The 23,211-nt window shown below is 45.1% G+C and overlaps 1 protein-coding gene across 1 annotated transcript in view; it reads left to right on the top strand.

Moving 5' to 3' along the window:
• Positions 1-23,211, top strand: part of LOC105929617 (receptor-type tyrosine-protein phosphatase beta) — a 45,577-nt gene that overhangs the window by 4,527 nt on the left and 17,839 nt on the right. The window contains 11 exon segments of the mRNA XM_036125343.1: positions 473-736; positions 2,604-2,873; positions 7,756-8,022; positions 8,105-8,371; positions 12,907-13,170; positions 14,450-14,713; positions 15,728-15,991; positions 18,834-19,091; positions 21,122-21,391; positions 22,099-22,362; positions 22,452-22,718. Coding sequence (XP_035981236.1) covers positions 473-736; positions 2,604-2,873; positions 7,756-8,022; positions 8,105-8,371; positions 12,907-13,170; positions 14,450-14,713; positions 15,728-15,991; positions 18,834-19,091; positions 21,122-21,391; positions 22,099-22,362; positions 22,452-22,718 — 2,919 coding nt within the window.

Raw genomic sequence — 23,211 nt, 5'->3', positions numbered from 1 at the left:
ATATAGATTCTTTTTATATATATTATATATCTATAATATATATATATATATTTTTTTTTTATAATGATAATGCATTTAGCCACAGGGCCGGAGTAAATTGTTCGGCGGGCCGTATGTTTGACACCCCTGTTCTAGGGCATTTTGTCTGCTACCTCACAAAGAGACACATTTTTTTTAAAAGTTTAATTCCTCCCCTGCAGTCTGAGATGAAGAAGCAGATAATTTACCCACTGAGCGGCGCTGAAAGAATCAGGCGTTCATCGCTCTGAAGCCAAACCCTAACACACCTGCATAACTTCTTTAAACCTGTTCAGTCAAAGACGGCCTGTCTAATGGTGGTGGTTTAAAAAAACAAAAAAGGTTGCAGCTAAAGCTCGGCTGCTCAGATAAACCAGACGGGGTGTCAGGAAAAGACGGAGAAGCTGGGGGTGAACATGAGAGGTAAAAAATGTTCTCTCCTCCTCTTCCTCAGTCCCGGCAGGCGTGTCAGGTCTGATCACCAACAACGACGGCAGCTCAGAGACCCTTCGGGTCTCCTGGAGTCCACCTGAAGGGGGTGTGGACTTTTTAACGGTGAACCTTTGGGCTCCAGGATCCACCCCGCAGCAGCGAATCCTGCCCCCCAACGTCACCCAGCTGCTGTTTGAGGGTCTGACTCCCGGACGCCGCTACCAGGTGTCCGTCATCTCGTCAGCTGGAGGCCTGAGTTCGGAGAGCAGGACCGCAGGGAGGACAGGTGAGCTCAGTCAGTCACATGACCCTTCAGTCAGTCACATGACATGCAGGTTGTTAAAGCATCTCCAGTATAATAGAGAAGTTACAACGCCTTGCAAAAGTATTTACCCCTCCTTTAGCCAACTTTATGTGATGGATCTGCACAAGAAGTTCTTGTTGTTGGTGAAGATAAACGAGAAAAATATGCAGAAATACAACACAAAATTATAAATTGGCATTATTAGTGAATGAAAATGAAATCAAACGCTCGGTTTGAAATGAAATCCACCTGTGTGCAATCTAAGTGTCACATCATCTGCCAGTGTAAACATTTCTGAAACAACGAGGGTGTATAAGCACACACACACAAACTCTGAAAAGAAGGTCCCGTCTCAAATTACAATTTTACAATCAATTTTACAAAGTAAATAGCACCAATGGACCCAGGTGCAAACATCTCCCTCTGTGCTGATCGTGCTTCAGGTCACACTTCCCATCGTTTCAGTAGATGTGACTATCCAGTAGGGCTTCGATCGCGATAAATCGATTTACTCGATTAATTAGAATCTACAATTTTTCAACATTATATTCTCCTCATTGGGCTTCCATGAGGAGAATAGCAGCAAAACTCAATATATGTTTAGGAAAACGTATAATAAACATGGACACATTGAATTTGCATGTTATCTAAGCCATTACAAGGCCTTTGTTAGGCAGTAGTATAAAGCTTGTTACTCCACATTACTCCAGACTTTTTGAATTGAGAAAGCTTCCTGGAGAGGAAGCGAAACGTCTTCAACTACGGAGAACAAGTCCAGTTGCTTTGTTTTTTACCTTTTTTTGGAATGACCATGACCTGGATGACTGAGAATCTTCACCAGCAAAATACATTGTCAAAATCTTGTAAAGAGGACACTTTTTTTTTTACCATACGATGCACTTTAATTTATTAATTTACTTTAACCCTAGATTGCAGTGACACCAGTGAAGTGAAGCCTGTCCTCAGCTCATTGTGTAAAACCACCAGCAGCATTTAGTCATATTTTCATTGTTTACAACAACATCTTGTTTAACCAGCATTTTTCACAGCTTGCATTTAGTTGCCCTTTGAATTCAGGTCTACTCCTAGACGAAATGGTCGACATATCAGCAAGTTTTTAAAATAATTTCTTTTTGTGGAATGAAAAAGGAAGAAAAAAATTAATTAATCAATCTGATTTGGTATAATAAAATCTGACACTTTATTTTTAAAGCGTATAGCCCAGCCCTACTATTCAGCTCAAACTCAGCAGCAACAAAAGAGAAAGAAAGAGAAAAATAGTTTCCACAAAGCCAGCTCCAGGTAAATATATTTAAATATCTGTTCTTGTCACCATGAAAGGATGACAACATAAAAATGTGCTCCTGTCAAAATAAAAGTGCAGATGTGCTCCTTTCACAATAAAAGCACAGCGGCCAGGATGTGCTGCTTGTGCAAAAATAAAGCACAGACTTAACATAACGTGCTGCAAACCTGCATGTTTATATCAGCATTTAAACATTAAATATGTGACTATAACCACAGTCTGTCATGTTTGGTCCAGCTGTCTGATCAGCTGTCGGTGTAATAGCCCCCTCCAGTTCATCCTAAAATTCATTTTTGGACACGTTACAGGGCTGAAAGCACCTTCGGGGTTTATCTGAAGCCAAGCTGACCTGTTTGAAGCATCAGAAAATGCAAAATTAAAAGATCTAGAACCAGGAAGAGAGGCGTTGTTGTTGTTTTTTGTTTTTGTTTGTTAAAAAAATTAAACATACATTTTTTAATGTTTAATTAATATTGTTAATAGCTACTGTCTTTGGACCATGTGGACCTGTAATAATGGCCGCTCTGGATCCTTTTGTTTCAGTTCCTGACCAGGCGTCCGCCTTCTCCATGTCCATGGACACCAGCAAGCTGCAACTCAGCTGGTTGCCCCCCAGAGGTGACTGGGACAACTACAGCCTCCTGTTGACAGACGGCCCGGCTGTTCTGATAAATCGGACCATCAATAAGCAGAGCCGGCATCTCCTCGTCTCCGTCCAGAGCCTGGGTTTGGTTCCAGGGCGACTCTACTCTGCAGAGCTGACGGTGCACAGCGGCGCTTTGAGTAACACGGCCCGCTGCAGCAGCAGGCTAGGTCAGCTACCATTACGACCCTCATCTGATTTTAATTGTTATAAAAAGTCATGTGCATGGACCGATACAACGCAGGAGCCGCTCAGTTCAGTGTGGTTTTGTGTTGGGACAGATCCACATGAACAACTTTACTCAACAACTCAATGGTTTGCTCCTAACTGGTTAAAGGCTGCGAGACAAGCAGAGACAGACAAACAAACATTGTGGATGTTGGCTAAAAACAACAGAAAATAAACAGTTTCAGGTCACATCAAAGTTAAATGTATATATATATATATATATATATATATATATATATATATATATATATATATATATATATCTTGGCACCAGGACACCCTAGGTCGCAGTTCAATGATCGACTTTGTTGTCGTTTCATCTGACCTGCGGCCGCATGTCTTGGACACTCGGGTGAAGAGAGGGGCGGAGCTCTCCACCGACCACTACCTGGTGGTGAGTTGGCTCCGATGGCGGGGGAGGAAGCCGGTCCGACCGGGCAGGCCCAAACGTACTGTGAGGGTTTGCTGGGAACGTCTGGCGGAGTCCCCTGTGAGGCGGAGCTTTAACTCCCACCTCCGGGAGAACTTTAAACACGTCCCGAGGGAGGCGGGGGGACATTGAGTCTGAATGGACCATGTTCCACGCCTCTATTGCTGAGGCGGCTAGTCGGAGCTGTGGCCGCAAGGTTGTCGGTGCATGTCGTGGCGGCAACCCTCGAACCCGCTGGTGGACACCAGCGGTGAGGGAAGCCGTCAAGCTGAAGAAGGAGTCCTACCGGGCTTTTTTGGCCTGTGGGACTCCGGAAGCAGCTGATGTGTACCGGCAGTCGAAGCGGCAGGCGGCTCGGCTGGTCGCCGAGGCAAAAACTCGGGCGTGGGAAGAGTTCGGAGAGGCCATGGAGAAAGACTTCCGTGCGGCTTCGAAGCGATTCTGGTCCACCATCCGGCGTCTCAGGAGGGGGAAGCAGTGCAGTACCGACACTGTTTACAGTGGGGGTGGTGTGCTGCTGACCTCGACTCGGGACGTCGTGCGTCGGTGGGCGGAATACTTCGAAGACCTCCTTAATCCCACCAACACGTCTTCCATTGAGGAAGCAGAGCCTGAGGACTCTGGGTCGGGTTCTCCCATCTCTGGTGCTGAGGTTGCCGAGGTTGTTAAAAAGCTCCTCGGTGGCAAGGCTCCGGGGGTGGATGAGATTCGCCCTGAGTACCTTAAGGCTCTGGATGTTGTGGGGCTGTGTTGGTTAACGCGGCTCTGCAACATTGCGTGGACATCGGGGGCAGTTCCCCTGGATTGGCAGACTGGGGTGGTGGTCCCCCTATTTAAAAAGGGGGACCGGAGGGTGTGTTCCAACTACAGAGGAATCACACTCTTAAGCCTCCCTGGTAAGGTCTATTCAGGGGTTCTGGAAAGGAGGGTCCGTCGGATAGTCGAATCTCGGATTCAGGAAGAGCAGTGTGGTTTTCGTCCTGGCCGTGGAACACTGGACCAGCTCTACACCCTCAGCAGGATTCTTGAGGGGGCATGGGAGTTTGCCCAACCAGTCTACATGTGCTTTGTGGATCTGGAGAAGGCATTCGACCGTGTCCCCCGGGGGATCCTGTGGGGGGTACTCCGGGAGTATGGAGTACCGGACCCTTTAATAAGGGCTGTCAGGTCTCTGTACGACCGGTGTCAGAGTCTGGTCCGCATTGCCGGCAGTAAGTCGGACTCGTTTCCGGTGAGAGTTGGACTCCGCCAAGGCTGCCCTTTGTCACCGATTCTGTTCATAACTTTTATGGACAGAATTTCTAGGCGCAGCCAAGGTGTTGAGGGGATCCGCTTTGGTGGCCTTAGGATTGCGTCTCTGCTATTCGCGGATGACGTGGTCCTATTGGCTTCATCAGGGCGTGATCTACAGCTCTCACTGGAGCGGTTCGCAGCCGAGTGCGAAGCGGCCGGGATGAAAATCAGTGCCTCCAAATCCGAGACCATGGTCTTGAACCGGAAAAGGGTAGAGTGCCTTCTCCGGGTTGGGGAGGATGTCCTGCCCCTAGTGGAGGAGTTCAAGTATCTTGGGGTCTTGTTCACGAATGAGGGGAAGATGGAGCGGGAGATCGACAGGCGGATTGGTGCAGCGTCTGCTGTGAAGCGGGCGCTGTACCGATCCGTTGTGGTGAAGAGAGAGCTGAGCCAAAAGGCGAAGCTCTCGATTTACCGGTCGATCTACGTTCCTACCCTCATCTATGGTCACGAGCTTTGGGTCGTGACCGAAAGAACGAGATCCCGGATACAAGCGGCTGAAATGAGTTTTCTCCGTAGTGTGTCTGGGCTCTCCCTTAGAGATAGGGTGAGGAGCTCAGTCATCCGGGGAGGACTCAGAGTAGAGCCGCTGCTCCTCCACGTCGAGAGGAGCCAGTTGAGGTGGCTCGGGCATCTGGTCAGGATGCCTCCTGGACGCCTCCCTGGTGAGGTGTTCCGGGCACGTCCCACCGGGAGGAGACCCAGGGGAAGACCCAGGACACGCTGGAGGGACTATGTCTCCCGGCTGGCCTGGGAACGCCTTGGGATTCCTCCTGAGGAGCTGGCCCAAGTGGCTGGGGAGAGGGACGTCTGGGCCTCCCTACTGAAGCTGCTACCCCCGCGACCCGACCCCGGATAAGCGGAAGACAACGGACGGACGGACGGATATATATATATATATATATACACATACACATACACAAATACTGAAAGATCTGCCTTCTAGTTTTTTCTACACCAGAAAAATATAACTTCAACGTCGCTTTTCAATGCATTTAACCTTACAATATCCAATCAGATCACTAGACGAGCTAAGCTGCCCCTGATTTTTGGGATTTCAGAAAATTTTGCTGCCAGCTTGCCGCGTAAACCCCATATTTGCACCAATGCTGCAGAATCAACCAAACTGCGACTCGACTGATGAGTTTGAGGATCTCACATTATGATGCTTAAATAAAACTGTGTGCTGCTGATGATTATCTGAGCATCATGGAGAACTCGTGGAGCTCTGAAATTTCCTCCTGAGATTGAAAAAGGTCGTACAGTCCTTTAAAACGACAAATTAAATCCATCGAGCCATCGGCCTGTCGATCTATACCCACCGTATCCATGCAGGGGTTGAAGGGGACCTGTTGCATATCTTCAGAGGCGGGGCACGTCCTGGACAGGTTGCCAGTCCATCATGGGGCAACACAGAGACACACAGGACAGACAACAAAGCACGCACACACACTAGTGCCTGAGGACAATTTCAGAGAAACCAATTAACAGTTAGAAAGATCAGGCAAACTCTGTGCACTGCAAAAACGTAACTAAAAATAAGTAATATTTTCTTAAAATTAGTGTATCTGTGCTTGATTTGAGCTGGTAAATAAGATGATCTGCCAATGGAATAAGACTTTTGCACTTAAAATGGGAACAACTCATCTCCATAATCTTATTTCAAGTGCAGGATGTCTAATTATCTTATTATAGGGGTCAAAATACTCATTCCATTGGCAGATAATATTATTTACCTGCTCAAATCTAGGACAAAAACACACATTTTAAGAATATTTTACTTATTTTTATATCAGTTGTTGCAGTGTGTAGGAAGACTCCAGCCCGGGATCAAAACAAAATAAAAATAAAAGATTATTTCACAGAAAAGAAACAGACCTGTGGCTGCAGAACACTGAATCACCCCTTCCATGATCCCAGTATGCATGCTCTATTCAGAACAGGAGCTGACAAATATTCAAAAGACCTGGCAGGGCCTGATGTTGTACAGAATCCTCCCTATTTCCTCTGGTTTAGTCACTGCAAAAAGGGAACTAAAGGTAAGTAAAACTGTGTATTTGTCCTTGATTTAAGCAGGTAAATAAGATTATCTGCCAGTGGAATGAGTATTTTGAGCCCTAAAATAAGATAATTAGATATACTGCACTTGAAATAAGATGATGGAGATGAGTTGTTCCTGTTTTAAGTGGAAAAAAATCTTATTCCTGCTCAAATTCTGGACAAATACACTAATTTCAAGGAAAATGTACTTACTTTTAGTTCACGTTTGTGCAGTGGAGCCACATAAAATGTTTTTTTTCCCCAAACATCAGGAAACAAATGCACTCTGCACTGCAAAAAGGGAACTAAAAGTAGGTAAAATCCTCCTGAAAATAGTATATTTTTCATTGATTTAAGCTGATAAATCAGACTATTTGCCAATAGAAAAAGATTTTTGCACTTAAAATAAGAACAATTCATCTCCATCATCTTATTTCAAGTGCAGGATGTCTAATTATCTTATCTTAGGGGTAGACATTTTCATTCCATTGGCAAATAGTGTTATTTAGCTGCTCAAATCAAGAGAAAAAATCTACAAATTATAAGAATATTTTACTTACTTTTAGTTCACGTTTGTGCAGTGGAGCCACATACACTGCAAAAGGGGAACTAAAAGCAGGTAAAATCCTCTTGAAATTAGTGTATTTTTCTTTGATTTGAGCTGGTAAATCCGATTATTTGCCAATGGAATAAGATTTTTGTACTTAAAATAAAAACAATTCATCTCTATCATCTTATTTCAAGTGCAGTTTAGCTAATTATCTTATTTTAGGGTTAGAAATTCTCATTCCATTGGCAAATAATCTTATTTAGCTGCTCAAATCAAGGAAAAAGTTACACATTTTAAGAAGATTTTACTTACTTTTAGTTCCATTTTTGCAGTGTAAAAGGTGTTTTTCCAAACATCAGGAAACAAATGCACTCTGGGAGTTGTCTTTCACGCTTCATTCTAACTTCAAACTCTTATCCACGATATTCTTCACATAACTGTTCAGGCTGATTTGAACAAAAGGGGTCTGTAACTCGTGGTATTAATGAACTAAATCTCGCATTACCCCCAGCGCCTCATCCTGTGCAGCAGCTTGTCGTCCGCCACGCTGATGAGACGTCTCTGAGCGTCCAGTGGAGACAGCCCGTGGGACGGTGGGACAGCTTCACGGTGCTCCTCACAGACGAGGACCTGGCCACTCCTGACACTCAGAGGAGCCTGAGCGGCGGGACCAGAGAGTGCACCTTTAACGGCCTCGTCTCGGGACGCCGCTACACCGTTACAGTGACAACTAGCAGTGGCAACCTGAGCAGCTCTGAGTCCGTGACAGCGTGGACCGGTACGTCTGAGGCGGCCGCAGCGACAGATTCATTGAATAAACGGTTTCCTGTTTAACAGTTTTCCTCCGTCGGTCCTCACAGCACCAGCTCCAGTCGGCGGCCTGCAGGTTTCTAACCTGGGCAGCACCGACAGCCTGCAGGCTCGCTGGGAACCGGCCTCTGGAGACCAGGACTCGTACCGGGTCCTGCTGGTCCACGACAGCAGCATCATCAAGAACGGCAGCGTGCCGGCAAACATCAGCAGCACCAGCTTCCAGAACCTGAGGCCAGGAGCGCAGTACAAGGTGGTGGTCACCACCATCAGAGCCGGACTCACGTCCAGACAGACTGTAGCCGAAGGACGCACAGGTGAGATCACCTGCCATGATGGTTGTATCGCTTCTCCTTTTTTAAGACAATAGTGTAGAATCGTAGGCCCCCGGATGGGGAAGATGTTGGACAGTACGCCACCAATTAAAGATAGAATCTGGGATTTTCCCAGAAGTTTCCCTCAAATCCCTTTTTGAATAACAAGACCGTCTTACCTGCTCTTGCGTAAAATGTTTTCTCCCAAATCCACTCTGGTCTTATTACTTTCTACTGAGTCCTTCCTCTGGTTCTTATAAACATGAACGTTGTTCGCTTCTTGTGACTTTCAGCCATAAGGCCCGTTTACACTACACTTTTTTAACCGAGCCGAGACCAGTCCGAGCTCGGTAACCGAGATAACTCTTGTGTGTAAACGGTCAGCAGACTGAACCGGACCGCGCTAAGTAACTGCAGACCAGTTCCTGAGGAGGTCTCGGCCTGTTTTTTTTTTTTCTGGCCCGGTTTTCTGATAAAGAGCGCATGAGCAGACCGCGTCATGCCCTTACAGTCAGCTGACTGTCCGCGGGTTTTCCACCGTGTCTGGCTGCACGTCCCGATTCACACTCCATTCAGACAAATTTTAGACATTCATAATAATACTAGCTTCCTTACCGTGCCACACGTTTTCCAGAGATGATTCTGCTTAGCAGTGTGATGAACCTCAGCGTCTGTTGTTGTTTCCTGCGTCTGTAAATCCTTATTAGACGTTTGTTTGTCTTATCCACGTCCCAAAAGCCGACTCTGTCTAACCATAACATCCTGAATGTTACGGGCGCCGCCATTTTGTTTAGCTGCTTCCGCCTTCAATCCCAGAGAGCGGTAGTACCGCAGATCGTCACTAGGAGGCGAGGTGCAACCAAGGAACTGGGATAGTGTGGTGTGTAAACGGTCGTCTCGGCTCGGCTCGTTTAAAAAAGTGTAGTGTAAACGGGCCTATAACGAATACGGTGAGAGCAGCGGAGCTACAAGTAACAGCTAACACCAAAGCTAACCGCTAAGCTAACCAGATACATAAACACTAGAAGTGTGTATGTGCAGCCAGCAAGCGGAAACTAACAAGGAACGAGCCTGGCGTTACGTGAGCGCGTCAGAATGATCGGCATGTGGGACAAACAATCTATAAGGAGATTCCCCCAGAACATCAGAGACAGAGGTGTGGGGGGGGGGGGGGGGGGGGGGGGGGGGGGGGGGGGGGGGGGGGTGAGAGTAGGACCAAAACTCTGACCAATCACTGCTATTCGGACCGAATGGCAGTGATTGGTCAGAGTTTTTACAGGCCTGCAGCTCCCACAGAGAACTATTTTTTTAACCTCCTTATTGTGAATAAATAATGTATTGACTACTTTCAGGATGGAAGGACCAACTATAGTTTAAAACAAAATCAGTTTCTTGCTTGTTTTCATTCATAAGCTAACATTGTGCTGGTGAAGATTCTCAGTCATCCAGATCATGGTCATTCCAAAAAAAGTAAAAAACAAAACAACTGGACTTGTTTTTCGTAGTTGAAGACGTTTCGCTTCCTCTCCAGGAAGCTTTCTCAATTCAAAAAGTCTGGAGTAATGTGGAGTAACAAGCTTTATACTACTGCCTAACAAAGGCTTTGTAATGGCTTAGATAACATGCAAATTCAACAGAAATAGGTCCACCCCTTAGTAATGGGCGGTCGTTAAAGCCATTAAGCCAGCAGATTGAACCGAAACTGGTCCACTCCTCTGTAACGAGGAGTCGTTAGAGTTGTTATTGGCTTGGCTTAAAGGAGCGACGTTTTGATCACCCGAATGAGGGTGAGGATTGAGGGGATGATTGGCCGGAATTAATCCTATAGCTGTATTGTAAGTTTTTGAGAGTTGGAACCTAAGGCCTATTTAAACAGAGGAGGGGACCTCCAACAACTCAGACGGTGTTGGAGGTCCATCAACAGCATTTCTATGCAGTCTGTCGGCTTTCATCAACAGCGGCTAGAACAACATGGACAAGCTGTACAAAAAAGGAGTTACATTTAAAATCTATACTGGGGTTTAATCTGTCCAAGTACCACTTCCAGATTTTTGTTGGAAGAATGCAGTAATTAGCAGAAGAATCATCAGGCCTGTTGTCAGTGCCCTTGGCAGGGTGTAACTGAGGCTGTTCACTGCAAAAACTGATCTAAAAATAAGTAAAATGTTCTTAAAGTTAGTGTATTTGTCCTTGATGTGAGCAGGTAAATAAGATTATTTGCCAATGGAATTAGTATTTTGACCCCTAAAATCAGATAATTAGACATCCTGCACATGAAATAAGCTGATGGAGATGAGTTGTTCCTATTTTAAGTGCAAAAATCTTATTCCACTGGCAAATAGTCTGATTTACCTGCTCAAATCAAGGAAAAATACCCTAATTTAAAAGGAATATTTTCTTATTTTAAGTTCCATTTTTGCAGTGTTGGTATATGGCCTCCCCGTCTGTCCCCTGTTGGACATTACAGAGAATGTAGGAGACGTGAGAAGTCAAAGACAGGACGATCACTCTGTACGGACGAACACCTTAAGATGTGTTTGCAGGACGCAGCTGGAAGCTTTCGTGGCTTGGTGGGATAATCAGTAACAGGATGTGTAACGTTTCTGGGACAAGAAGGAGAGGAACAATGAAATCTCGCTTTCAGAGCCAACGACTTCAAAATTAATTTAAACTGGTCCGAGGCAGCCGGTCAGACTAGCGAGAGAGAGAGACCCTGACCGTGTTTGGGTTTGTTTTCAGCCGCGGGCCGGATATTATTGAAAAGCTGGAATTCGTGAGGAATTTTCAGGAAGTGTCGACAAGGACAGCAACACAAAGGAGCGTGCAGGTCTGCTGGTCAGAGACTTCCTGTTTCGCTGCTGCCGGGAAACTTTCTGGGATATAATCCATGTGAAGTCTGTTTTGGTTTGAGCGCTTCAGTGGTGATATTTCTGCCGTCGACGCATCCAGACGATCCAGAATCCGAATTAAAAGGCGTCGCAAGATGTTTTGTTTTCTGAGTTCAATCCTGAAACCTCTTGCTGCCTAACCTGACTCCGCCAGATGTATGTCGCTCCGCCTAGCTTCACTCATACATCTGGGACCTCTCCATAGGAATTGCCTTTATTGAAGGCTGGGCCTTATGAAAAATTCTTCCATATGATTGGATAAGCCACTTGTCTGTCATCTTTATCGACGTGCTATTTCAACCACTCACACCAAAGCTAACCCGTGACGCTGATGAGAGCGACGCAGGATAAAAAATACTTTTTTTTAATTATGTGTTTGCGGCTCTAGTGGCACGCGATTTATTTACAGTGAGCTGACAGGAAGAGGGGGGAAGACAGGCGGCAAAGCGCCGTGGGTCGGAGTCGATCCCGGGCCGACCGCGTTGAGGACTAAAGGCCTCCTAACATGGTTCCCGCTAACCGCTAACCGCTACGCCACGGACGCGCCCCGGAAAACCAAACTTGCCAAATCCGGTCGGGAGAAGGGCGAAAACATCGTTTCCAACAACAAAAGCCTTCAGAGCCGTTCTCTGATGTTCTTTTAATGAAACAATATTAGGTAGATTGGACAACACGGAAGAAATAGCAGCATCAATGCTAACGCTTGCTTCCTCGATGAGCCGCCATTGTTATCAAAACAGTCTCACGTCACGGTCACTTCTCCACTACGTCACATCTATGAAATGCCAGCCCTGCGTCCTGATTGGCTGGACAATAAAATTGGTTGGAGAAATCACTTTCTATGGGAGATGTCCCAGATGGATGTGAGTGAAGCTAGGCGGAGCGATATACATCTGGCGGAGTCAGGTTAGTTACTGCCAGGCTGCGATTTGCTTTGCCAGTCAGAAAATAACATCTCTTGTTGATGACTAAACTCCTCCCAGGCTTCAGAAACAGTGGCACCTCCAGAAATATTTCATAGGGGTGGCCAGATGGAGCCACTTAAACTCTTGGGGTGGCACTGAAACTAAAAGCTGTAATTTCAGGATTTTATTCTACTGTTGTAGTAAAGCTGCATGTAGAAAACAGGCAGAATCAGAAAGACTTAAGTAAATGCCTACTAATATCTTATGGTTTGTAATGGTTTTCTGAAATTTGAATGTTCCTAATGATCTAATGTGCATAGCCCAATAATAGCAGAGTTAACATTTTAAGTTGAACAACAATACATTTTTATTGCGTAATTACATTAGGAATAAGGTGTACATTTATTCATTTATTGGAAAACAAAACAGTTACTAGGGGAAGTAGATACTGGAAGAAACAAATAAAAGTGCGATAGAAGCCAAGGAAGAGCCTCTGTCTTGCTGGCTGTGCATGATAGGATGAAATGCTAAACTGACGCTACTACAATAGACACTGGCCAGTGGGGTGGCCAGGACATGGCACAGGGGGGGGCCATGGCCACCCCTGGCCACCCCCTGGAGGCGCCCCTGTTCAGAAAGTCCAGCAGATACCCACAGAAATGGGATGGAGGATGACGCTGCGTAGCCTCAACTGCTTCCTGCACGTCCGACTCAACTTCTCTCTTCCCCCCCCCTCCTCCTCCAGTGCCGGCGGCCGTCACCGACGTTCGGGTCAGCAACAACGGTCGCACGGACTTCCTCACCGTGTCCTGGAATCAGGCTGCAGGTGAGGTGGACAGTTACCTGGTGACGCTGAGCGACCGCGACAGGACGCTGCACACCCTGGCCGTGTCCAAGTTCAACCCCGGCTGCGTCTTCAACTCGCTGATATCCGGACGCCTCTACAACATCTCCATCACCAGCTGCAGCGGCCGCTACCGAAACCACACCTTCATCCAGGAGAGAACACGTGAGTGGCTCCTCCCCCGCGCCTCTGTGGTGTTTAAATTGTTTTGTTTTGGGTCTTTCCCGGTTTTAGTTTTCTTTGTTTTGATTCTTGGTGTCTCTGCTCAGAGGAATAAATCTATTTAAATGGCTTCCAGGTGACTTTGTCGACACTTTGAATGTCTTTGGTTTGTGGCCAAAGACACAAACCTTTTCTGGTATAAATACGTTTTTTGGGGGGTTTCGGTTGTCCCAGTCCTGGTTCTAACCCTGTTTTATATGTTGATATCACAGTCTTGGTTTTTAATTAATTTTCTCTGTGTTTAAGGTTCATTGTCTTGATTTTAGTTGCATTTACTTTGCTTCCATGCATCTCTCTCCTGTGTCCATGTTTTAATTCTGTGTTTGGGTCTTGCACTACCAAAAGGGAACCAGCTGTAAATTGAAATTAGTATATTTTTCTTTGATTCGAGTAGCAAAATGGGACTATTTGCCAATAGAATGAGTATTTTTACCTCTAAAATAAGATAATTAGATATCCTGCTCTTGAAATAAGATGATGGAGGTGGACTGTTCTTATTTTAAGTGCAGAAATCTTATTTACTTGGCAAATAGTTTTATTTACCTGGTAAAAACATGGAAAAACACAGTTTTACATTCTTTTAGTTCCTTATTTGCAGTATAAAAATAAGTTAGATTTTCTTAAAATAAGTGTATTTGTCCTTGATTTGAGCAGGTAAATAACACTATTTGCCAATGGAATAAGATTTTTCCTCTTAAAATGGGAACAATTCATCTCCATCATCTTATTTCAAGTGCAGGATGTCTAATTATCTTATTTTAGGGGTAAAGATACCCATTCCATTGGCAGATAATCTTATTTACTGGCTCAAATCGAGGACAAATAGACTAACTTTAAGAACATTTTACTTGTTTTTAGATCCGTTTTTGCAGTGTGTATGAGGGTTCTGTGCATCCCCTTCTGAGCTTTGTCTTTGTTTGGGCCCTGCATGTCTCTGTTCTGGTTTTAATTTCATGTTTTGGTTCCTGGTTGTCTCAGCTACATGCTGCAGACGTCTCCTGAAGCTATATTCAGAATACAAACCTTTTTCTGGCTACGTCTCTTTGGATTCATGGCGATAAACAGTTGAAGTGAAGTCCCATCTACTGATAGCCAAATTCGAAAACCAAACTGGACCTGAACCCTCTCATCAATCAGGAGGCCGATGTGTCGTAAAAGTACAGCTATGTACAGTTATGAATGTGAATGCTTTTAAATGCGTCTCCCCTCTCTGATCCGTTAGAACCCTCCAAAGTGCAGAACCCCACGGCGACCCATGGGGCTCGGGACGACTACTTGAAGGTTTACTGGCGCCATGCCGCCGGAGACTTCGACCTGTACCAGGTGTCCATCAAACACAACAACACCTTCCTGCAGAACAAGACGGTGCAGAAGACGCAGAGCGAGTGCGTGTTCGCGGGCCTGGTACCGGGCCGGCTCTACACGGTTCTGGTGAACACGTGGAGCGGTTCTTACGAGGCCAGCGCCTCGACCCATGGCAGAACCTGTGAGTGACTCCTTGAAAATTTCTAAACGCAGGGCTGGACGATATAGAGAAAAAGCGTATGGATAAAATAGAAATCATGTTGATCGATATCGATAATTATCAACAAATTCAAAACAGATATTTTAAGTGCAGCCTTGGTCATTTTATGCTGTTGCTTAGCAACATGTATTTAGATACAGAATGCACAAACACTGAATTTTTACCAAAACTGCACGTTTAAAAAAAAAAAAAAGAAAGTGCCGTTTGAACTCTAAGGGGGCGGAGTTTCCTGGATCTGCATTCGTGATTGGTTGCACTGCAAAAACAGATCTAAAAATAAGTAAAATGTTCTTAAAGTTAGTGTATTTGTCCTTGATTTGAGCAGGTAAATAAGATTATTTGCCAATGGAATGAGCATTTTTGCCCCTAAAATAAGACAATTAGACATCCTGCACTTGAAATAAGATGATGGAGATGAATTGTTCCTATTTTAAGTGGGAAAATCTTACTCTATTGGCAGATCATCTTATTTGCCTGCTTAAATCAAGGACAGATACACTCATTTTAAGAAAATGTTACTTATTTTTAGTTCTGTTTTTGCAGTGCATGTTCAAAAATTAGCACAACCCTCCAGTGAGCTGCATCTAAAATGCTCTTTTATTCAGTTGCTCTTCCTTTTTAATCATATTTGTACTTACATAGATATAAAAATGACAAAAGCAATTAAAAACATATGAATATTACGTAAAGTTAAGATGAGCTCTGACTCTTCTAGTTAAAAGGCCAGTGCAGGTAACCCTTCGTGCGACACAGTACGATGAAATAGCTCTCAGTTTCAAAAAGGTTGGTGACCGCTGACCTGCATGATAGGCTGGAATGCAAAAAGAAGGAAAACTGTTATTCTACTGAACTTTTTATTGACCCTTTTCCATCGGTCGATGTATATCGTTATCGAATTATCGTCCAGCCCTATCGTCTGCAGAGAGGCTCCCTGGGCACTAACCACAGCGCCGGCGCTCTCTCTCCCCGCTTCAGTCCCCGCAGCGGTGCGGTCTCTGACCCTGGCAGGGCGGGGCACCGAGGATCTCCGGGTGACGTGGTCGGCGGCGCCGGGTGACGTGGATCACTATGAGGTGCAGCTGCTGTTCAACGACATGAAGGTGTTTCCTCCCATGACTCTGGGCAGCGGGGTGGGGGAGTGCGTCCTGTCGTCGCTCACGCCCGGGCGACTCTACAAGATCCTGGTGTCCACCTTCAGCGGCCCGAATCAGAGGGCCCAGTTCATCGAGGGCCGCACAGGTGAGACTTCTACCTGTGATTTTAATCTGAAGCTGTGGAGTCTGACGGGTTTGTTTCTCACTGGGTTCGCCCAGTGGCGCCACCAGGGGGAGGCCAGGGGTGGCCATGGCCCCCCCATGCCATGTCCTGGCCCCCCCACTGGCCAGTATAAATTGTAGTAGCGTCAATTTAGCATTTCTTACCAGCAAGGCAGCCGCTCTTCTTGAGCTTGTATCATGTCTTTATTTGTATCTCCCAGTATCTACTTTCCCCTTGTCAGTGAGAATGCTATACAGCATTCTCACTTATTGTTTTCCGGTTTTTCTTTATTATTATTATTCCGTCGGCCAGTGTTGTAGTCAAGTCACTATGCCTCGAGTCCGAGTCCAGGTTCGAGTCACCAGTGTTCAAGTCCGAGTCAAGTCCAAGTCATTAAAAAAAAAATCCGAGTCGAGTCCGAGTCGAGTCCACTACTCATCCGAGTCGAGTCCGAGTCGAGTCACTATTGACGTGTGATGTATGACATGAAGCAGTAACATTCCATTGCACTAATAACTCTTTCGCTGTAGTTACCCTGGTTTTACTCGGTAAAACTACCGCTTTTTCCAAGTCTAAGACGTCTCCTAACCATGGTTTTTAAACATTGTTGTTATGGAACGCGCAACAGCGACTCGAGGTACGCTGATAGGCCGCATATGAAGGATGTTAAAGCCGCAAGCGGCGTCGATCGGCCCTCGCAGCCAAGCGCACTCCGGCCTATTGGCCACCGCCGCGGTGCCGGCCGGCGGGCGGGCGGCTCTGGCCGGCCGGCGGGGTTCGCGCACCGCCGGCCGGCCGCCACCGCAGATGCTGTTACGCATTTTCCTCGCCCGTCCACCGGGCGATTCCCACAAACGCGTTCAGCAGCGTTCCCCCATGACTCACAACAAATCTGGTGCAGATCGGTCGATGTAGCGAGGAGATATAGCCGTTGGATAATGATAATGCATTTCGCCACCGGGCCGGACTAAATTGTTCGGCGGGCCGGAAAATGTATACCGATTCCTGGACGGTGACTACAAACAGAAAAAAACTGCAAATGACACCATGAACACGAGCAGGAGAAAAACAACGACTTACCTTTCTATCAACTCGGCCCGTCTTTCCGAGCCCTCGACACTCAAGCCATCGTTTGAGCAGAACGTTGGTATGTTGTTCCACAGTTCTACCAGTAAAATGGGCGCCTGGACATCCTCTTGTGAAAGTTTAACAGCTGTAAAGTCGGTCATATCGTATCTGTTGCATGTGTAATGGCTGGTTGCTACGTGCGCTCTCACACTGTTTGCCCTACCTTAGCGGCAAGGAGCGTTGCTCATGAGATGGTGACGTCACGTGCGCGGTACGACAATTAGATATTAAAATCATACACCAAATAATATTCTAATGACATATTAAAATTATAGCCTAATGATATAAAAAAGTCGAGTCTTTTTCTCAATTTCCGAGTCAGAATGATCTGAATGTAGGAGTCCGAGTCCAAGTTCGAGTCATCAGTGCTCAAGTCCAAGTCAAGTCACGAGTCTCTAAATTTAGCTAATGACTCGGACTCGAGTTCGAGTCTCGGACTCGAGTACTACAACACTGCCGTCGGCGTCTAACTACTCCCGCATACTTTAACCAATTTCAACAATTTTGGTATCAAAACGTTCGGCTCCTCCCCGGCATGCCTGCTATGACTCGTGGTTATGCTAACTTTTACACTTTTTTAAAATATTTCACTTTTTGTGCGATGTTTTTTTTGTCTGTTCCCATTGAAATCAACGCAAATTGCTTCAAATTCTTCACATTCTTCAAATTCTTTCAATTCTTCTAATTGTTCTTAACCTTCAAATTCTTGAATTTTTTTTTAAAATTTTTCAAATTCCTTAAAATTTTGGAAAATTTTTCAAATTTCTTCAAATCTTTCAAATTCTTCAAATCCCTTCAAATTCTTAATTTTTCTTTAAATTCTTCAAATCTGATTTCAATGTTTTCTGCATCTTCTGCTCAATCATTCTGCAGATTAGCATTCTCACTCTATGTTACGCAGGAACAGCTTTTTCTAGTTTTTATTATCATTCCGTCAGCGTCTAACTACTCCCGCATACTTCAACCAATTTCAACAATTTTGGTGTCAAAACGTTCGGCTTGTTCCCGGCATGCCTGCTATGACTCATGCTTATGCTAACTTTTAAAATTTTTAAAAAATATTTCACATTTTGTGCGATTTTTTTTTCCGCTGTTCCCATTGAAATCAATGCAAATTGCTTCAAATTGCTTCAAATTTTTCACATTCTTCAAATTCTTTCAATTCTTCTAATTGTTCTTAATCTTCAAATTCTTCAATTTTTTTCAAATTTTTCCAATTCCTTAAAATTTTTGAAAATTTCTTCAAATCTTTCAAATTCTTCAAATCCCTTCAAATTCTTAATTTTTCTTTAAATTCTTCAAATCTCAATGTTTTCTGCATCTTCTGCTCACTCATTCTGCAGATTAGCATTCTCACTCGCTGTTATGCAGGAACAGCTTTTTCTAGTAATTGTTTTGTTTTTCAATAAATTAATAAAATCACACCTTTTTACTAATATAATTACACAAAAAATAATTGTCAAAATGTTATTGGTCTATGCATATTAGATCATTAGTAACATTAAAAATCAAACAATAAACCAAAAGATGTTAGTAGGTGTTTACTTAAGTATTTAAAGTAGTTTTCTACAGGCAGCTTTACTACAACAGTAGAATAAAATCCAGGGTTCGCCTAATCTACGCCTCCTCTGTCACTATCCTCGTTGTTCTGGTGCTGTGTTGCTGGGCATTAAACCCCGTGTTCTGGTTCTGTCAGTCCCCAGCAAGGTGAAGAACATCCACGTCCACGGAGACAGCAGCCGGCTGAAGGTGAGCTGGACGCCGGGGCCCGGGGACGTGGACGGATTCTCGGTGTTTCTGTACAGAGAGAGCCGGCAGCTGGCCAGCCAGGCGGTGCTGAAGCAGCAGAACGAGGTGACGTTCGACTGGCTGCAGCCGGGCCAGCTGTACGGCGTGCTGGTCCAGTCCGCCAGCGGAGAGCTGCAGAACAACAGCACGTCTGCGGGACGCACAGGTGAGAGGACGCCGTGGACGTGTGGAGCAGGACGGAGTGGGTAGTTTGAAGCCGGTACTCAGCGTAGAAACGGATAATAAGGATGTAGAAAATGTAGATTTTCATTTCCAGACTTTATTCTCTATCACATTTCATAGACAAATTTCATGTCTTCTTGTCCTGGTCCTCCTCCCTCCATTATGTCCTGCTTTCTGTCCTTTCTCCCTCTCTCTACTATGTGTCCTCATTTCCTTCCTACTGGTCTTTCATCTTTCTTGTCTTTCCTCCTCATGTTCTCTCTCTCTTTCTTCCCTGCTTTCTTGTGCTTTACCACTTTCCATCCATCCTGACTTTTTGTGTCCTTCCTTTTTTCTTTTCCTTGTTTCTTTCTTCACTCCCTAGCATGTCATCATTTCCTTGTATTCCTTCCTTCCCTTTCACTTCCTTTCTTCCTTCTTTTATTCCTCAATTCCCATCCTTGTGTCCTTCCTTCCTCACTCCCCTTCCTTCCTTCTTCCCTTCCCTTCCTCGTGTTCTTCTTTCCTTTTTTCCTTCCTTCTTCCTTCCTCACGTTCTTCCTTCCTTCTTATGTCCTTCCTTCTTTTCTCACTTCCCTTCGTCATATTCTTCCTTCCTTCTCATCCTTCCTTCTTTTATTCCTCACTTCCCTTCCTTGTGTTCATCCTTGTGTCCTTCCTTCCTCACTTCCCTTCCTTCCTTCTTCACTTCCCTTCCTCGTGTTCTTCTTTCCTTTTTCCTTCCTTCTTCCTTCCTCACGTTCTTCCTTCCTTCTCGTGTCCTTCCTTCTTTTATTCCTCACTTCCTTTCCTTGTGTTCATCTTTGTGTCCTTCCTTCCTCACTTCCCTTCCTTCTTCACTTCCTTTCCTTGTGTTCTTCTTTTCTTTTTTCCTTCCTTCTTCCTCCCTCACGTTCTTCCTTCCTTCTCATGTCCTTCCTTCTTTTATCACTCACTTCCCTTCCTTGTGTTCATCCTTGTGTCCTTCCTTCCTCACTTCCCTTCCTTCCTTCTTCACTTCCTTTCCTTGTGTTCTTCTTTTCTTTTTTCCTTCCTTCTTCCTTCCTCACGTTCTTCCTTCCTTCTCGTGTCCTTCCTTCTTTTATTCCTCACTTCCTTTCCTTGTGTTCATCCTTGTGTCCTTCCTTCCTCACTTCCCTTCCTTCCTTCTTCACTTCCTTTCCTTGTGTTCTTCTTTTCTTTTTTCCTTCCTTCTTCCTTCCTCACGTTCTTCCTTCCTTCTCGTGTCCTTCCTTCTTTTATCCCTCACTTCCCTTCCTTGTGTTCATCCTTGTGTCCTTCCTTCCTCCCTTCCTTCCTTCTTCCCTTCCCTTCCTCGTGTTCTTCTTTTCTTTTTTCCTTCCTTCTTCCTTCCTCACGTTCTTCCTTCCTTCTTATGTCCTTCCTTCTTTTCTCACTTCCCTTCGTCATATTCTTCCTTCTTTCTAGTGTCCTTCCATTTTTCCTTCTTTTCCTCCTTTTTCTTACTTCCTTCTTTCCTCCTCACTTCTATTCCTCATCTTCTTCCTTCTTTATCATGTCGTTCCTCACTTTCATTCTTTGTGCTCATCCATCCATCCATCCATCCATCCATCCATCAATTTGCATGGTTGTCCATCCATCCATCCATCCATCCATCCATCCATCCATCCATCCATCAATTTGCATGGTTGTCCATCCATCCATCCATCCATCCATCCATCCATAAATTTGCATGGTTGTCCATCCATCCATCCATCCATCCATCCATCCATCCATCCATCCATCCATCCATCCATATTTAAAGTTTGGCCATCGTAGAAACACAATCTGCTGGGTTTCCTTACATTAGACACTTTTGAACAATCTGGATGGTTTGATCGAATTCATTCAGTAAAATGGCTTGAGACGATATCTGTTGTAAATTGCCGTGATATAAATAAACTAATTTCATTTGATTTTAAACAAGATCTTTAAGTCTTGAAAAAAAAAAGCTATTTTTATATAAGAAATGTGTAAAAAGTCCACCTGTGACACCATCTTTCTGGCCTGCAGTCCCGTTAGCAGTCACAGGTCTGCAGGTGGAGCCTGTCCTCAGCACCCGCAGCCTGCAGCTCACCTGGCAGGAAGCTCTCGGCGTCTCTGATGGATACACCCTGCAGGTCCAGGATGAACGTGGCAGCATCGTCGCCAACGGCTCACAGCCGGTCGGAGTCACCCGCTACAGGTTTGACGGCCTGACGCCGGGGAAGAAGTATCGGATCCTGGTCCAGACCACCAGCGGGGGGCTGCACAGCCCGGCGGTCAGCGCTGAAGCTCGAATATGTAAGACTCCTCGCTTCTCCTGAGACGGGCGGGACATTGGCTTCTGTCTGAGAATAAAATGTTACCATAAAAAGTCTCAGAAGCTTCTGATCTATTACTCTTTTTGTGTTTTAGAGGATTTTTTTCTGCTGATTAAGTTCCCCTGTTCCTCTTCCTCCTCAGACCCGGCCTCCGTTACTAATCTGTCCATCACAGCCAGCACTTTACGTAATATTCATATTACGGCTGAACGATTTTGAAAAATAATCTAATTGCGATTTCTTTTCTTAATATTGCGATTTAATGCAATTTTTTTTCCAGTTTAATTTATCATGTCTTTTTAAACATATACAAACAACAAATCAACTTGTTTCCTCGCTGTGCAGATTAGTTGCTAAAACACCCACAGCATCTAAACTCAGAGCAGAAATGATTGCGTTCTGCCTACGATATATTTCAACTAAAATTGCAATTTTGACTTTTCTCTGCGTTAACCACAAGCAACAAAAATGGCCTCTAAATAAAGATGTTTGTAAACAAGGACTATTTAAAACAAGAACTTTTAATGTTTCTATTAATCAGAATATTATTCAAGAGATGGGCGGGACATTGGTTTCTGTCTGAGAATAAAACATCTCTACCTCAGAAACTTCTGATCTATTACTCTTTTAGTGTTTTAGAGGATGTTTTTCTGCTGATTAAGTTCCCCTGTTCCTCTTCCTCCTCAGACCCGGCCTCCGTTACTAATCTGTCCATCACAGCCAGCACCACCGCCAGCCTGTCCTTCCAGTGGTCCCCACCAGAAGGAGACTTCCAGCTGTATGCAGTCTTCCTGTACAAAAGCGATGAGTCTATCCAGGAGAGGCGGCGGGTTCTGCCCGGCATTCAGCAGTGCTCCTTCCAGGGTCTCAGACCCGGAGCTCTGTACAGACTGGAGATCCTGGTCCAAAGCGGAGACCAGGCCAACCAGACCTCCATGCTGGCCAGGACAGGTGAGACCAGCCAAATGCTCCGACCGGTCAGTGAAGCTGGTAGGTGTTTGGACCAGAAGGTGAAATCAGTGAACGTTTCCCCTTTTCAGTACCAGCAGCGGTAACGTCTCTCAAGGCTCAGAGTGGGAACCGGTCCGACGCTCTGTGGGTCAGCTGGAGTCGCAGAGACGGAGACGTGAGCGGATACCTGCTCTCACTTTACGGCCCGGACGGATCCCGGCAAGCCGAGCATCAGCTGGGCTCTGAGGTCACCGAGTTCATATTTTCAGGCCTGGTGCCGGGTCGGCAGTACCGAGCCGACGTGCTCAGTGTCAGCGGAGAGCTCCGTAACCGGGCCAGCACTGTGGGACGCACCGGTAGGTCCAGCCTCCATTATTACTATTATAATTATTATTACTTCATGTCACAAACAGCTTCAGTTGGTGAAATTTAAAGAGCAGAAGAGAGAGGGTTCTTCATAATGTGTCCGGTCCTGTCTTTATCCGCCTACACTGCAAAAACAAAACTAAAAATGAGAAAATTTGTCCTTGATTTGAGCCGGTAAATGAGATAATCTGTCAATGCAGTGAGTATTTTTACTCCTAAAATAAAACAATTAGATATAGTGCACTTGAAATAGGATGATGAAGATGCATTGTTCCTATTTTAAGTGCAAAAATCTTATTCCATATGCAGATCGTCTTATTTACCTGCTGAAATCAAGGACAAATACACAAATTTCAAGAAAGGTTTACTTATTTTTAGTTCCGTTTTTGCAGTGTAGACCTTTAGCCTTCCTTCTCAGGGGGAGCGGCAGTGGTCTGACCAGAAACATCTGCGTCCAATGCACCTTACCTTAATAAACCTGGC

The sequence above is a fragment of the Fundulus heteroclitus genome, chromosome 2 (genome assembly GCF_011125445.2).
Source record: "Fundulus heteroclitus isolate FHET01 chromosome 2, MU-UCD_Fhet_4.1, whole genome shotgun sequence".
Classification (NCBI taxonomy): domain Eukaryota; kingdom Metazoa; phylum Chordata; class Actinopteri; order Cyprinodontiformes; family Fundulidae; genus Fundulus; species Fundulus heteroclitus.
This window is presented reverse-complemented; position numbering and strand designations above follow the sequence as displayed.